At 45.4% G+C, this 16,282-nt stretch overlaps 1 protein-coding gene across 1 annotated transcript in view; it reads left to right on the forward strand.

Moving 5' to 3' along the window:
* Window positions 1-16,282, forward strand: part of ksr2 (kinase suppressor of ras 2) — a 568,763-nt gene that overhangs the window by 386,814 nt on the left and 165,667 nt on the right. Inside the window, exon 6 of the mRNA XM_085961784.1 lies at window positions 16,104-16,173. Coding sequence (XP_085817910.1) covers window positions 16,104-16,173 — 70 coding nt within the window. The remainder of the gene's footprint in view (window positions 1-16,103; window positions 16,174-16,282) is intronic.

Genomic DNA, 16,282 nt, shown 5'->3' on the forward strand with positions numbered 1-16,282 from the left:
GCGGGTACAGGACCACCCACCTTCTCTCCACCGCTAAAACCAATGCCTCCAAAGCTTCATCGGAAAACCTCCGGGTTCTCTCCCTGGGGCGGCAATCTGCCATCAGGATTTGTAAATAAGTGCTCCTTCTGCTTGTCCTTCTTCTTATGGTTGCTGAATGGCCTTCTCCTGTTCCTATTTTAACATAAAGTGCTCAGTCATGATGAACACTGCATGTGAGAAGCACGTGAGGTAGCTGCACACCCAATAATGCTGAGAATGAGGTGCTGCAGCATCATGAACCTCCCCTTTAAGTAGTGAAAAAAGCCTGTGGCAATCATAACTTTCAATTAGACTGCCCCCGATATTGGGCCATTTTTTCAGTGTAACACCAATGAGCTTGAGTTTTTAGACTAGAATCATGACTGCAATCATTTTAATGAGTGAGGACGAATTTTGCGCGCAGCCTAGAAGATTTTCAACTGGCGCTACTTAACCATTTTTAGTCTAAACGCTGCCCATCTCTTGGCTATAATGAATTTCTAGCCCTGAACACAACTGAGAAATGGAGCTGTTCATTTTTCTTTGACTGTTGTCACGTTCATCTGATTACCAACAGCCCTTCATCCCGTGTTATGGGCGCTAATTTTAATAACCTTACGATCTAGGTGTCAGTCATGGCTCATTGGTGGCACTCTTTCCGCTGAGTTAGAAGGTTGTGGGTTCAAGCCCCACTCCAGAGACTTGAGCACAAAATCTAGACTACCACTCCAGTGCAGTACTGTGGGAATGTTTCAGATGACATGTTAAACCAAAAAGTCTGCCCTCTCAGGTGGATGTAAAAAAATCCCATGGCACTATTTCAAACAAGAGCAGGCGAGTTCTCCCAGGTGGCCTGGCCAATATTTATCCCTCAACCAACATAATTAAAAACAGATTATCCGGTCGTTATCACATTGCTATTCGTGGGATCTTGCTGTGTCAAATTGGCTAACGTGTTTCCTACATTACAACAGTGACTACACTTCAAAAGCACTTCATTGCCTGTAAAGCGCTTTGGGACGTCCTGAGATGATGACCGGTGCTCTATAAATGCAAGTCTTTCTTCCTGTTCTTTCTTTAACCCACTGGGCAGGCTTGGGTTAGACGCCCATTTTATACCCTGCTTGATTTTACTCTCAGTAAAATGGGCGGCAGATCCAAACCCATCCATTTCCTCTCCTGGCAGGTTAGGTTAAAATTATCCCCACGGATTCTACCTAAGTTATTTTATCTCCCAAACGGAGCAAATAGCTGCAGGTAAATTTTTAAGAAGAGAAGATACAATTAATATTCTCTGTTGGAACCCCAGGATATTATTCTGATAGGTTAATGTGCATTATTAATAAAATGCTGCCCTGTCAGGTTTTCTTCCACAGATGACATTCCCATGATCTCAAGAAGACTCAAGAGCGCTTGGTAGAATATTTGATTATCTGCAATCTCTGTTTTCCTTAGAATTCAACAATTTACATTCTACATAACCAAATATCTGCCAAGCTTCTTTTTAAAGTGGCTAATCAATGTAGCATTAATCACTGCAGGTGAGAGTTTATTCTGCATATCTACTACTCTGAGTAGAGGCACGAGAAGCAGTACGCGAAAGAGGATCTGATTTTATTTCCAAACCCAGCTACATCCATCAGGTTTTTAGTCTGTAGAAATGTGTGCGTATATATTAGCCATTACCCCGATTAGTTTGCATATAATCGGAAAGGTAATTCTTCCCGTGTGCCACTTGTTTCGAGCTGCCTCATTGAAAGCATGGAAAATAATGTACAATTCACTTGTCCCATCACTTAGGTCAGTCTAGTGGCCTGTTATTTATTTAAGGTACATTATACCATGGACACTAATCTGAGACCAGCATTAACAGAGTGTGCAACTGAGCAGACTTGAACTACACTACCGGCTGCTTCTCGCCCAGAGGCAAAGGAGCATTGCGCATTCACGTACGGTGATTTGCTCCTCGGGCAGGCAGTTTTTAATTACATTTTTAAGAGGGCAAGAACGTCAACTTTTTCCTCGCATTGAAACATTGAAAATGTAGCTTATAAACTGGCCAGAAAGTCCAATTAAATTATCATACTGAAAGCAGTGTAAAGCCCAAGCACTTTTGGGGCTTTCTTCCCTTTTTCTGGATATTTCAGTTTCAGTATTTTTACAACTCTCATCGGTGACTCTTAGCTCCCTGCAACCTTAAAAGTATGTCCACTGGCCCTGCTATTTGCGAAAGTTATGAAAGCATGCCCATGGATAGCAAACAGCAGACCTTTTATTAGATTTGCTTTCACTATTGGATCTATCATGTAACTCTATAGAATATACCTCATGTCTTTGACAAGTATCACACACATCAGACAATATTTTAGGTTTAACTGTCAAATGAAGGCATTGAACAATAGACAAACTAAGAAACTAAATAAGAACAATGTAATGTATGTATTTCCAGCAAATGTTAAACTATGTTAATTTTCTTGGATGAGGAGCGTAATGAATGGATCGTAACTATATATTTTATAATTAACTTTTGTATACATATTTACTCTTGTCTTATTTGTCAACTGCTGGAGCTAACGGACCCGACCCAATCTCTACAAAAATTCCAGATTGTTGAATAACTCAGGCTCATAAATACTCCCCAAATAGACATTGAAGCTCATGCATTTGAATAACTGTCAGCTAAGTCCAACAAGGGTGTCATGTACATAACTGAACTAATCACACGGTACGCTTTTGTTAGAACTGTGCGGCTTGGCTGCTCCCTCAAGCCAACAGTCTCAGAGGCAACCAAACAGAGGTCCTCATCACATTGTATCAGGTTAGGCTGGAGACATGATTTGGAATGCAGCTGGCTTTTAATTCCTTATACAGGTAGACTATCCTTTATCCGCACTTCTGAAAACCGAAAACCTCTGAAAACCAAAAGTTTTTTTGTGGAGCGTAAGTCGTGCACACGACATAACCCGAGTGGCGCCAAACATGACCCGACGCGGCCGATGCTTTTCTGACCTGATTTGCGGGCCAGCTTAGCGTAGGAGTCAGCCGATATCCGGCTTTCCCACAACTGGCGGTGGCAGTCGAGCCCCAGACCCCCGCTAAGTCAAGGAATTCAGATACGGAGCAGGGGGAGCTGTAAACAGACTGTGAGCGGCAGCACAGAGAAGCAGGAAGGGGAATGAGACACGGAACAGTCACAAGAGGTAGCCTGAACTTTTAAAATTTATATTAAATACAAATACTAATTACCAAATTAATTTAATGTTCAGAGTTTCCCAGTCTGAAATAATACCTTCTGAAATCCAAAAATTTCCGAAAACCGAAACACAGCTGGTCCTAAGGTTTTCGGATAAGGGATAGTCAACCTGTATATCATAACTGAATTAAAAGAACCACTACTGAGCTAAACAAAGACAAAACGCTTCTTCTTCTTTGTCACCGGGTACTAGTGGTGGTTTCACACTTCCTGACATAAATGGAAATCAAATACAACCACAACAACAACTTGTATTTATATAGCGCCTTTAACGTAGTAAAACGTCCCAAGGCGCTTCACAGGAGTATTTTAAGACAACATTTTTGACACTGAGCCACAAAAGGAGAAATTAGGGCAGATGACCAGAACCTTGGTCTTAAAGAGTGTTTTAAAGGAGATAGAGAGGCGAAGAGGTTTAGGGAGGGTATTCCAGAGCTTAGGACCTAGGCAACAGAAGGCACGGCCACCAATGGTTGAGCGATTATAATCAGGGATGCTCAAGAGGGCAGAATTAGACGAGTGCAGATATCTCGGGGGGGGTTGTGGGGCTGAAGGAGATTACAGAGATAGGAAGGGGCGAGGCCATGGAGGGATTTGAAAACAAGGATGAGAATTTTGAAATCGAGGCGCTGCTTAACTGGAAGCCAATGTAGGTCAGCGAGCACAGGGGAGATGGGTGAATGGGACTTGGTGCGAGTTAGGATACAGGCAGCCGATAGCTTCCTGACTTCCAAGTTATACTACTGCTCTAGTGCCAGTGTGCATTGGAAATCACTTCACATTAAAGTGAAAGCATAGTACTGTATAATGGAATTGTAATTGACAAGCTATATTATCTATTATTATAAAGCTTATGTCTGTGTGAATATATGTCTGTTTTCTGCTGTAATGGTGGAGACTCCCTTCAATCAATCAGATTGCGGAAGCAGAGACTACTGTTGCTTCAACCAATCATATCTGAGAACTTGAACAAATCAGATCTCAAAAACCACTATCCCTTCAACCTGCCTGTTCATCCAGATAGGATCCCAAAACCAGGAACAAATTAGATCCCAGAATCATCTCACCAGGCACCTGTCAGATCCGAGAGGTCCCTCTATGGTGTAAGTTCTCATTGAATCAATCATTATAGTGGCCAGTCACATGTTACCAAAAACATTTCTGTGGCATACAGCTGCCATGACAGCTCCTCACCCATCTCGCCATTCATATTTTAAAAAATCAAACTCACCGAGAACTTTTTCAGTCCCATGTTCCATTTGCCCTGATGTCTTTCCTCTGCCCACAGAAAATCAACAGCCTTGCCCCTGGGGACACCCTCTCTTGATAGGAACCAGCACCATATCCAGCCATACCACAACGCCAGGGTCTGCCCAACTTAGGTCCAATGTGGAGAACGCACATGTATGTACAGCAGACCAAGGCATATGGTTGGTGCCAACTGCATTTTCTTGCTTGATCCCTCCATTGACTCTGTGCTCAGTGCAGGATCATTGGGCTCCCCACTCTCCCACTTGTACTCTCCAGTGGCTCTCCTTGGTGCTGCACACTGGTCGGTGTACGTTATTAAGATTGAGAGCAACAGAAACGAAGGGAAAGAAACAGAAGCACAAGAAAGGAGTAACACAGACACAAAATGAGAAAGAAAAATTGTAACCAGGGCACTGGAACAGATTAAAAGAAAAGGGGAGGCTAAGGGAAATGCAGAACAAAGTAATAGAAAAAAACACAAAATGTCGAGAGTTTGCTGGGAGGGAGAAAACACAGAGAAAAGGTAATAGTAACAGACCTAGGGCAGTGAAATTAGTCTAGGAGAGTAGTGCAAAACGATATATAGTAAATTGGCTGCCCATTTTACAGCCCATTTGACTGCAATGAATAAGAAAATTGGGCAGGGTGTAAAACGGGGCTGCCGATTCACTGTAGCCCATTGTGTGCTACCGTCCCCCCTTTCCCCCACCCCCCCAAGACCAATTCCATCCCTGGAGGAGTCATAAATGAGCAGCCAAACTTTGTCGCGTGGCCCTGCGTAAGATGAGCTGCAGTGACGGAACAATCTCCACCAAACACTAAGGGGTCGATTTTCATTGACCCGTGGAGTTGGGATTGGAGGCGTGCGAGGGGTTAAAGTCCCGAATTCTGGGGTCCCGACACCACCCTGCCCCCAACCCTCCTCCATGTAAGTTTCAAAGGAGGCGGGTACCCGCCCCGCACTGGGACCCGCCTACCCGAGGCGGGAAGGGATTAGTGCCAATTAACTGCCTGTTAACAGGTAGTTAACAGGCAGTTTTTAACCTAATCCCTATTTTAAAGCTTGAACTGTGGGATTCCCGACGGCTCCAAATCACGCCAAGTTGGAGGAGTCAGGCTGTCGGGTTGAAGGACTTGGTGGGTTCGAGATGTCGGTGTTCAGGTGAGTGATGGGTGCATGAGTGCAAAGGTAAGTGTGTTTGGTGTGTCTAAAGTGTGTAAAGAAGTTTAAATGACCTGTACTTACCTTTTCAGCCTTCCTTCCTCTAGGTTTCAGGAGTCCATCATCTCACCGGCACAGAATGGCTGCGAACTGTCAAAAGTGACAGCCTGCAGCTTTCTGTGCCGGTGAGATTTCTAACTGAGTCTGTGTAGAAGGACTCAGGTTAGAAGTAAGACTGTCAGTGTTTGACAGCTTCAAACAGCTGTGAAACACTGATATTTCATCTGTCAAAACGTCTTGACAGATGAAATTTCAGTCTGTGACGTCATCTGTTTTCGGGTGGCCCTTAATTGGCCTGCTGAGCCCGCTGGGCGGGCTCAACAAGGTCAATCAAGTTAAAATCACGTGGATTGGCCGCATCTCGATGGAGGCAGGACTACAACCCCGAAAGTTGTAGTCCCGCCTCCTTCCCGACTTCTGAATGAAAATCACCCCCTAAATGTCCTTCCTCTAGAAAGCACAAAAGTCTCCATAAATAATGGCCCAGAAATTCAGGTCGGGGGCTTCCCGCGGGTGCAAGCCTCCGATCTGCACTTACCTTGCGCGTCGGCCGTTGAGCTGTGGGCCCCCATGGAATTGCGATCCGGGGCTTGGTCCAGCTGCTGGCGCACAGTGCTTGCGTATCCCAGGGGCGCAGTTAGTTTGATGCGTCCCGTGGGCCACGGGGAGCCAATCAGAGCAGGGAATGCTCCATTCATAAGTCTGACAGGAAGTGCTGACAAACTTAGAAATACTACGGGCCCCTTCTTCTTACAAAATAGCACTATATCTTCAAATAAAAAAATTTTTAAATCACATTTTTTAAATAAACTATAAATTACATGAAATAACTATTTTAAACAATAATTTAAATTTTTGAAAAAAATAATTTTATTTTCTAACGGGGCTAAAAATAAACTTACCTTGCTTTAAAGTATTTAAAAATAATAAACCTGTGGAAAAAATGTTTTAATTTTAATTAATTCACCACTTACCTTGTAAAAAGCAGGCCTTATGCCTGCTTTTTACATTTCTAACTTCTGCAGACTTACCTTCCCGGGAAAACCTGTAAAAAAAAACGAAGTTCGATGCGCACGCGCAGCCTCCCCCGCGCACGCATTCGACCTCTGAACCTCTTTGTTCAGGAGAACGGAAGTGCCGGTTTTATCGGGCATGCGCAGTGCGTGCAGGAAACCGGCACTTCCATTGGGCCTACAGGTGAGTACACCGTGTGTAGTCGCCCGTGGAGACCCGAATTTCTGGGCCAATATTACCAGTAGAACCAGTCTATCTTCAGTCTCTCAGGCCTGCCCACAAGTGCTCCCAGTCCTCACCCTTGCCCCAGCACTTAATCAAAGCCCTTGAGAGACAACAGTAAGACCTTGATTGAGAGACAATTTGATAAGAAACAAAGCAGCAATGTCAATTCATCACAAGTAACATACATGGAATGCTCACTCCCTGCCCCAAACTACCTATGAGCTATGCCATGGGAGATCTAATAGTTGAAATTAATTTACCAGCACTGAAGACATTCTGCTAAATCTGACGTGTTTTGCATGAAACTGTTGACTATTTCTTGATGTTCACAATTCACTAGTATTGCAATCAGATCATTTAAAGCGGGAGCAGTACTAATCCTCACCTTATTAGCAACAAAATGGTGTGAGAGTAAGGAAAGATAAAATGGTTTTGGAAAATAAATACCTGAAGACAGCGAGGAGACAAAAGGCTTGGGCAGCCCTATGTAAAGACAGGCAGAATGATTTTTAGCCTCATTAGTTTTTATATTCTCTGAATATAATGAAGCTAGAGTGAGCTTCACAGGCAGTCATTTGTTTTGAACTAAACCATCTTTACTAAGAGCAAGCAACCATGCTTACAAAAGGCTGAGTTTTTAATTGAATTGTTAAAATCCATGTATTTTAAGCAAAGGGTTTTAACATCCATAAACTGAGTAAAACAATTTTACATGCAGACACTAAGGGCTGGAGTTTGCCAGCACTGGGGAGGCGGGTTTGGAGGCAGGACTACCGGGAAAATGGCAGAATCTGGGGGCGGGTACCCATCCCGCCCCCCAACCCGCCTCTGTACCATCTTCCCACGAGGCGGGTAGCTGACCTACGCCGGGTCCCGTCTCCTGGAGGCGGGAAGTGGATTACAGCCACTTAACTGCCTGTTAACAGGTAGTTAACAGGCAGTTAAGAGGGTTATCCCCATTTTTCTATCAGAGGTGCGGGCTTCCCAACGTTGGGAAACCCTGCCAGGGTCAGCGAGGCGAGCAGTGGGTCTGCGGGGGTCGGAGGGGTCCAAAAGTGCGGTGTGGAGGTAAGTGATGGGTGTAAGTGTGAAGAGGTAAGTATGTGAGGTGAACGAAAAGTGATAGAAAATGTTTACTTTCCTTTGTTTCTTCCTGCAGGCTTGAAAGTTGGGGAACCGGAGAGTCTCACATCTCACCGGCAGATTTGACAGATGGCTGCTGCATTCTCCGATGCAACAACCATCTAATTTCTGCTCACAAAAGAGGTTTGATGAGTCTTGAATTCAAGAACTCATCAAACAACAGAGAATGTCAGTGTTTGATAGCTTAACAGAGCTGTCAAACGATGACAATTCATCTGTCAAAAATGTTTGACAGATGAAACGTCATACGCTGACATTCTCTGTAACCGGCTTCCCCTTAATTGGCCTGCTAAGCCGGTGGGCGGGCTTAACAAGTTGAATCAAGGGAAAATAGCGTGGGCTGGCCACAAGTCGATAGAGGCGGAACTAAAACCCAACAAGCAGCAGTCCCGCCTCCAACGCGCCCCCATTGACAAAATCCTGCCCTTAGACACAAACTCATAGCTTCCTAACTGGTGTAGCTCTCTGCACCTTTCTCTCCTTGGAGCCACTCACCCCCACACATAAGGTCATAGGAGGTTAGGTGCAGGGCACAATCTCTTGGTCAAAAAGGATCAGAACTCTAGGACAAAATGTTTAGTAAGCCACATTTGTTTTCTCTCGTGAAGGGCTGTTAACCTCTAAGAATTGACAAGGTTCATTACACGTACTGTCAGTAAAAATGGAACTTGTACAGGATTGTGGACTTTAGCCCTTATTGGCAGGAATGTTTTAAACTATAATGTACAAATTCTCAAAATTTTTGTACATGTTTCCTAACTGTCTTTTTTTCACTCATAAATCTATGCATGTATTCAACTTGCATTTAATCTGTAACTCCATATTAGACTTGATTTATGTTATTGATTTAATGCAGTCATTTTTTTCTGACCTTTGTAAAGAGTTCGTAAACATTATATCCAGGGGACTTGGTAGTGCAATGACTTCAACACCTTTCAACTCTCAGACCTGGAATTGAAGCCAACCCAGAACGATGGGCTGACTGTCTCCTTTCTCAGCCAGTTTTAAAAGTCCTGCGTGAGATAAGCTTGGGCGGACAACCCAGTTCCTAGTAGAACTGGTCCCACAGCACAAAATTGCCCATAAATTGGCATTCTCACACAGAGAGGCCATCAGTGGGAAATGGGGAAAATGTCATGCTGGTGTACTAGGAGAAACTGTTCTGAAGTTAATATTGAGGCATATTGTGCTATATCTGAACATATCCTATTCCCTAAGACTAACATCTCTCGCCCTCTACTGAAGATGCTAATTTGAATTGCGGGCATGATCCTAATTATGTTTGCACATTGCAGTCTTACAGACTAACAATGGAAAATATTTACAATCTGTTGAATCTTACACTCAAGGCTAAGAACCAATCATATTCTCCTTCACTTGCATTGATATCCTCAGGCAAGGGATGGTAGTACCTCAGAATAAAACATTCAACAAATTGTCATTGGTATGGCATAAAACAGAGGCAAGGCTTAGCTTTCTCTACATTGCCTGTGATAGTGCCCATCACTCTCAGGTTTTGAATGACATCTTTGCACTGCATCATAACGTTTTAATTCTTTGCACATTCTGTCCTTTTTATTCCTCAGAAGAGGGTCAACTTTACTGAAACATTGGGCTGGACTTTCATTGAGGAGGTGTGTAGGAGGCGGGACTACAACTTTCGGAGTTGTAGTCCCGCCTCCATCGAGTTGTGGCCAACCCACGCGATTTTCACTTGATTGACCTTGTTGAGCCCGCCTAGCGGGCTCAGCATGCCAATTAAGGGCCACCCGGCAACAGGTAATGTCACAGATTGACATTTCATCTGTCAAAAGCTTTTGACAGATGAAGTATCAGTGTTTGACAGTTGTTTGAAGCTGTCAAACACTGACAATCTGTACTCCAAGTTAATTCCTTCCTCTCAGGCTGATTTAGAGATCTCTCCAGAACAGAAAGCTGAATGCTGCAACTTTTGACAGCTCGCGGCCATTCTGCTTTCTGTGCCGGTGAGATGAGGGACTCTCGAGACCTGAAGGAAGGAAGGCTGTAAAGGTAAGTAAATGTAAGTAAAACTTCTTTAAACACTTTACACACACCAAACACACTTACCTCTGACTCATGCACCCATCACTCACCTGAACACTGGACATCTCGACCCCTCCAAGCCCTTCAGCCCGACGGCCCACCTCGCTAACTTGGCGTGGTTTGGAGCCGTCGGGAATCCCACACTTCAGCAATAAAAATAGGGATTAGGCTAAAAACTGCCTGTTAACTACCTGTTAACAGGCAGTTAATTGGCACTAATCCCTTCCCGCCTCAGGGAGGCGGGTCCCAGTGCGGGTTGGGTATCCGCCTCCTTTGAAACTGGCATGGAGGCGGGTTGGGGTGGGATGGATTCGTGCCCCCCGATTTTGAGATTTTAACCCCCCACACGCCTCCAATCCCGCCTCCACGGCCCAATGTAAATCCTGCCCATTGTGTAGATATCATGCTGTAGGCTTGGAAGCAGGTGTGACTGATTTTTAGTGATTGAATCAACATTTCATGTAAGCAGAAGGCATTCTAGTGTGAATTTTGGAGCTCTTCAGATTAAACTTTCATAGGTCAGGAGGAGGGACTTTTTATTTTAATGTTGTCTTATCCAGAATATTGGAAATGGTACAACAATCATCAGTGGTGAAGACTGTTTCATCATGTTACTTTAATCCATTATTTGGGTTTCCCAAAGCTTCTAGAGCAGCAGTGGCCTGGTTCTGGGCTAACAATTGCAAGGATTGGCTCATTGCACAGGATGGTAGCTCTCTGAACCTGCTTGTTAGATTTGGTAACTGTGTTCCTGTTCATTCATGTGAAACCTGAGAGACCATTGGAATAGTTGGTTACAGGCAATCTTGCATGACTACATTTCTGCATCATTTCCTAGCATGTTGTGGGTGGCTTTCACCCCAGCAACCAGACCTGGACCCCACTGGGTAGCTTTGTAAGGGGCCGCCCGGGCGTAAATGTGACTATGCGGATCAGCCGCCTGTTATAGAAGCTGCTTGATTTTTGTTTCCGTGCCCAGGCGGCAAGTTGAAAATCTAACCCCAGTGTAACTTCAGTGAAGTGTAATTGTGCCACAGTGGGCTCGATTTTAACTCCCGGGCAGGAACGCAACAAAGCCAGCCATGTGTGCCTGTCCGGGAGCAGCAATGGGCAGGGTTGGCCGATTTGTAACAGCCAGGCCTCATTAACATGCCGCTTGCCGACTTCCCGGCCAGGAAGTCGGTGGGAAGCAGCTGTTCAGCCGTTAAAATCGGGTGACAGGAGGCTATTTCCAGGGCAACGGTTCCCGGCACAAGTTAAGTGCTCCTGTAGGGGAATCCCGGTCAGGGGAGGGAGGAGGAGGATCCCTGAGATAGGGGAGGCCAAAGGTTTCCCACAGGCAAACCTGTAAAAAAAAATTAGAAACCACTGCTCCCCCGCTCGGACCTTAGGCTAAAATAGCAGATTGGGCCCCATCACAAGAGCTCAATCTGCATATTTAAAGAGCGCCCCGCCACTTTAAAATTGCAGTCGACCAGATTGGGGGGGAAGGGAGACGGTAAGGTTCCCCCCGTTCCATTTTAACTGGTTTCTGCCAGGTGGGAGGAGTTAAAATTGACCTAATTGATATAAACATTGGTTCATGATCAGGATCTTATTTTAATGCATAGGCAAAATCTGAAGCTAGGTTTTTTTTGAATGATACATACTTTTGAACCTCGTTAGTATAGTCAAGCACGCAGACATGTTAATCATGTGCAGGGTGCTGTCATTAATTTTCTGTGTAACGGAGTGATACAAGTTACTGCACTGGAACTTATAATTATATTCAGATTCATTGCAGCATCATATGGCAATTATTAAAGATTTTATTGAAACTAATGATCTGAGCAAGCAGTTCAGTGGGGTGCTGTTTGATTTAGATGGTGTATATGTTCATAAAACTACAAGGAGCATAAAGGCCCAAACGTTTACTAGATTAACTTTATGAGGACTTATTCCCCTGGGTAACTGACAAAAATAATAGGCCTAGAAATTCAGTGCCCTTAGCGCCGATTTTGCGGCGCTGGAGGGCCTAGCGCTGCAATTGGCGCCGGTTCCTAAATTGCCTGGGGCCCTACCGCGGCGGTAGGCCGGTAGCGCTGCGCCGGCACCGATGACGTCATCGGTGTGCGCAGCGTCCCGGTTGCCGTGGTAACCCGGCCCCAAGCCGAAATTCAGTTGCGCCCGCCTCGCCCGTGGCAGGCGCAACTAAGACTCTGGCAACAGAGTCTTCCCCCAGTGTGCGCCGGCGCATAAAGGTGGAGCGGCGGCCGGCCGCGTTCCCGGCGGCCGCCTGCCCGCACCTCCCTTCCCGGACTCCTGCATTCCCCCCCCGCGGCCCTGATCAGTGTCTCATGCGAGCCCGGCACTTCCCCGAGGTGCCGGGCTCAGATGTCGGGTCAATCCGCCGGACAGTTGTCGGCTGCAAGCAGCTCCTCCTTAACAGGAGGAGGAGGCCTGCAGTTCCCCCGCCTGCCGCACCGCATCGGGTGCCGCAGCGGGGGATTAGCGCCGGGAAACCCACGTTCACGCCCGTTTTGAGGCGCTAAAGGAGGGTTTTAGCGCCCGCCGCCGTCTGGGCCCGGCGCACCCGAATTTTCGTCAGGCGCTGCCGCATTACCGCTGGCGCAAACTTTCTGGCGCTACAGCCCTGGCAAGACCAGAACCCAATTTCTGGGCCCTAGTCTCTTTTACAGTCTCAGCAATGATATTTCATTATAATTTTAAGTTTGAATGCTGTAAAAAAAAAGTGCTTTGATTGTACGTAAGATAAATAGATTTAATATCAAACACAAGTTTGAAGAAACTCTGGCAGTATTCTCATGAGAAGATGAGATGTTGCAGTAAATGTTTTGATCAGATTCGATCGATTTTGGGGAATAAATCAGGCGAACCAGATTGGGAAGATGGGGCAGAGATAGTTACTCTGGATCTCCGTCCGCTTTACATCACGTGCACATTTGTGGAGACAGAGAACGCTGGTATTAGTAATGTCTGCCTGAAACAGGTGGGAGCTCCATTTGTATATTAAAATCAGCCCCGCCCATCGTCCTGCATGCAAATTTACGATAGTGCATGCAGAACACTCAATCAACACTAGGGGATAGTCCATATATGGAAGTTCATTTAAAGGACACAAGAAAACTCAGTTAAGCATTCTTAAAATATTTCCTGACCAATTTTCTCCATTTTCTTTTTGTTCTTTTTCCACTTTTTAGTATTTTTTATTCATTCATGGGATGTGGGCGTCGTTTGGAAGGCCAGCATTTATTGCCCATCCCTAATTGCCTTTGAGAAGGTGGTGGTGAGCTGCCTTCTTGAACTGCTGCAGTCTGTGAGGTGAAGGTACTCCCACAGTGCTGTTAGGGAGGGAGTTCCTGGATTTTGACCCAGCGACGATGAAGGAACGGCGATATATTTCCACGTCAGGATGGTGTGTGACTTGGAGGGGAACTTGGAGGTGGTGGAGTTCCAATGCATCTGCTACCCTTGCCCTTCTAGGTGGTAGAGGTCTGGGGTTTGGGAGGTGCTGTCGAAGAAGTCTTGGCGAGTTGCTGCAGTGCATCCTATAGATGGTACACACTGCAGCCATGGTGCGCCGGTGGTGGAGGGAATGGATGTTTAAGGTGATGGATGGGCTACCAATCAAGCGAACTACATTGTCGTGGATGGTGTTGTACTTCTTGAGTGTTGTTGCAGCTGCACCCATCCACTAAACTCCCGACGTGCCTTGCAGGTATTGGTGCAATTTTGTTTTGTCACCAGCACCATTACGTTTTCTAGAGGGAACCCCCTTTATCTGAGCTTTTTGGAGGAAGAAGAGAACAATCAACAGAGGGATGCAAAGCCAATCAGGCTGCAGTAGAGCCGTTCTGTGCCCACCCGCTGGGACCCTCACACCCGCATCTACAGACAGATACCTTGCTTTGGCAAAGGATTACTGCATGAGGAGGCTCCCATTCTCAAAGCAAGCTGGACAGCAGACCAGATGGCACCACTAAGATATATGATTGCCTGACCAATTCTAATGCTGGATGCTTCCTTAGAAGCATTCCAGCCACAATATATAGGGGGAAAAATTGGGTTGCTTTGCGCCTCCCGTTAGGGCACTAATGGGGCGCAAAGCAACTGGCGCCCGGGCGCGGTGATGTTTGCGCCGCTCGCGAAATTGACCAGACATTTTGCGGCGGCGCTAAACACTACTGCCACGATCTCCTGCGCCCGCAGACCGTGATGTCAGTCGAGCGTGCAACGCCCCGGACTGGATGTTGAGTTTCGCCCCCTGCCTTACTACCTGCCGTTAGCAATGACAGGTTGAGGGGAGCGTTTTGCAGTCGGGAAGGGACTGTAGGAGCTCTATTTAAAGGCGACTGCTTCCTGCCTTTTTTTCGGTGATATTTTTGCACCACAAATTCTGAGAGAGAGAGAGACTTCTGGAGAGATTCAACGCTGTGTGAAGGAGTTTTCGGTACTGAGCAGCACTTTGCAGGTTCATTTTGATTTGACCTTCCTTGCATCGATTTAGAAGAGACTATGGGGGCTGCATTCTGAGCTCTTTCCCTGGGTCTCTCCATTGTTCTTTCCAGCAGATTTGATGTACAGGTCTCTCCAAGCCGAGATTCAAGGCTGCAATGAGCAGGGTGTGGATGGAGTGCAAGATCGACCCTCCCCTTTAAGAACTGGCCGGCGCCAGTGTGTCTGTGTTCCATTGCTGACTGACATCACATGAGCTTTGCCAGCGCTCTGAGGTAGCGCCTTGCTCCTCCGCATTAGCACCTTAAGAGAGGTGAGTAGCGCCTGTTTTAGCGCTCCAATCACCTCCAGGGGCGATAGAAGCCAAGTTTGCAGTCGGAGACGATAACTAGCGCCAGGCATTAAACTTTGCGCCCGGCCGAAAAATTGTGCCCCAAACGGGGCGATACCGAATTTCTCCCCCATAATGTTTTCAGTGGTACTGCTTGAAAGAATGCTCATGAGGCCTTGACAAGATGCAGCAGACTTGGGAAGCGAAGCACATATCGAGCACACTGGTGGTGGTGGGGAGAGGGGAGAAGGAGAGACGAAAGTTGAATTTCAAGTTTTTTAATCAGCCTTGTTAATAATTTTAGTTGTAAGACTTGTTTTTCCCTTGCTGTTTACTCCTCCACCATCATAGTTGGTTCTTGAAATCAATTTTGTTCCTGCAGCCTTTGAGCTTTGGTGCTTTGGGTTTGTTTGCAATTATGTACGAACCAAAACTGAAGTACTTGTTCCACTCAGATGGATAATAACCTCAAGTACATTTGCTACAGGCAGCAAAACACTTCACTTGAAAAATTTCAAATACATCCCAGTGATCCTCATCCTCTTCATATTCTCATATAAATGACATGTATTAGTAATGTTTGAAAGTTTGGTGAGACTTTCACTGTCAGGTTGAAAATGGCCCCAATTATGGATTGTAATTGCCCCTAATAAAACAGATGGAAGCATCACCATGTTCATTTTGCTGCTTTTTAGAACTAATAAACCCCTTCAACCCACACTAGAGTACATTAAGTCTGAACTGATACTCGGCAGTATAAGTATTGCAGGTGGTTTTTTTTTCCGGCTACTCAGGGTGTCAGCAGTGTTATTTTTGAACCTTTTGAACACACATAAAAAAATAGACAAAAGTGGAATTTAAAGCTACTTCAGAGTAGCTGAAGGTTTACGTAATATTGGTCAAGAATATACATTTAAGCGATGTGACTATTTTCTGTGCTAATTATAATCATACTCATAAAATTGTTAAGCAAATTGAATTTAAAAATGTACTTCTTCACCTGCTTCATTTTTATAATTCTGAATTAAATACCATTTAATGGCTGTTACTGTGTTTTGTGAGTAGAATTTTAGAACCACTGGCCAATTATCTCATTTGCCTTTTTCTTTTTCTCCCTTTGTTAGATACATTGTCAGTGCCTCGATGGTCCCCACAGATTCCCCGCAGAGATCTGGGGAATTCAATAAAACACAGGTACGATACGGTGAACAATATGACTTAACATGTCACTCCAATTAGATAGCATGTCATCCACAAGCATAGCAGCAATAGTTGCAGCAGCAAATCAGTAAAACTCAGCATT

Source organism: Somniosus microcephalus, chromosome 19 (genome assembly GCF_052327205.1).
Source record: "Somniosus microcephalus isolate GS21.2 chromosome 19, FLI_Smic_1.0, whole genome shotgun sequence".
In the NCBI taxonomy this organism is placed as follows: Eukaryota; Metazoa; Chordata; class Chondrichthyes; order Squaliformes; family Somniosidae; genus Somniosus; species Somniosus microcephalus.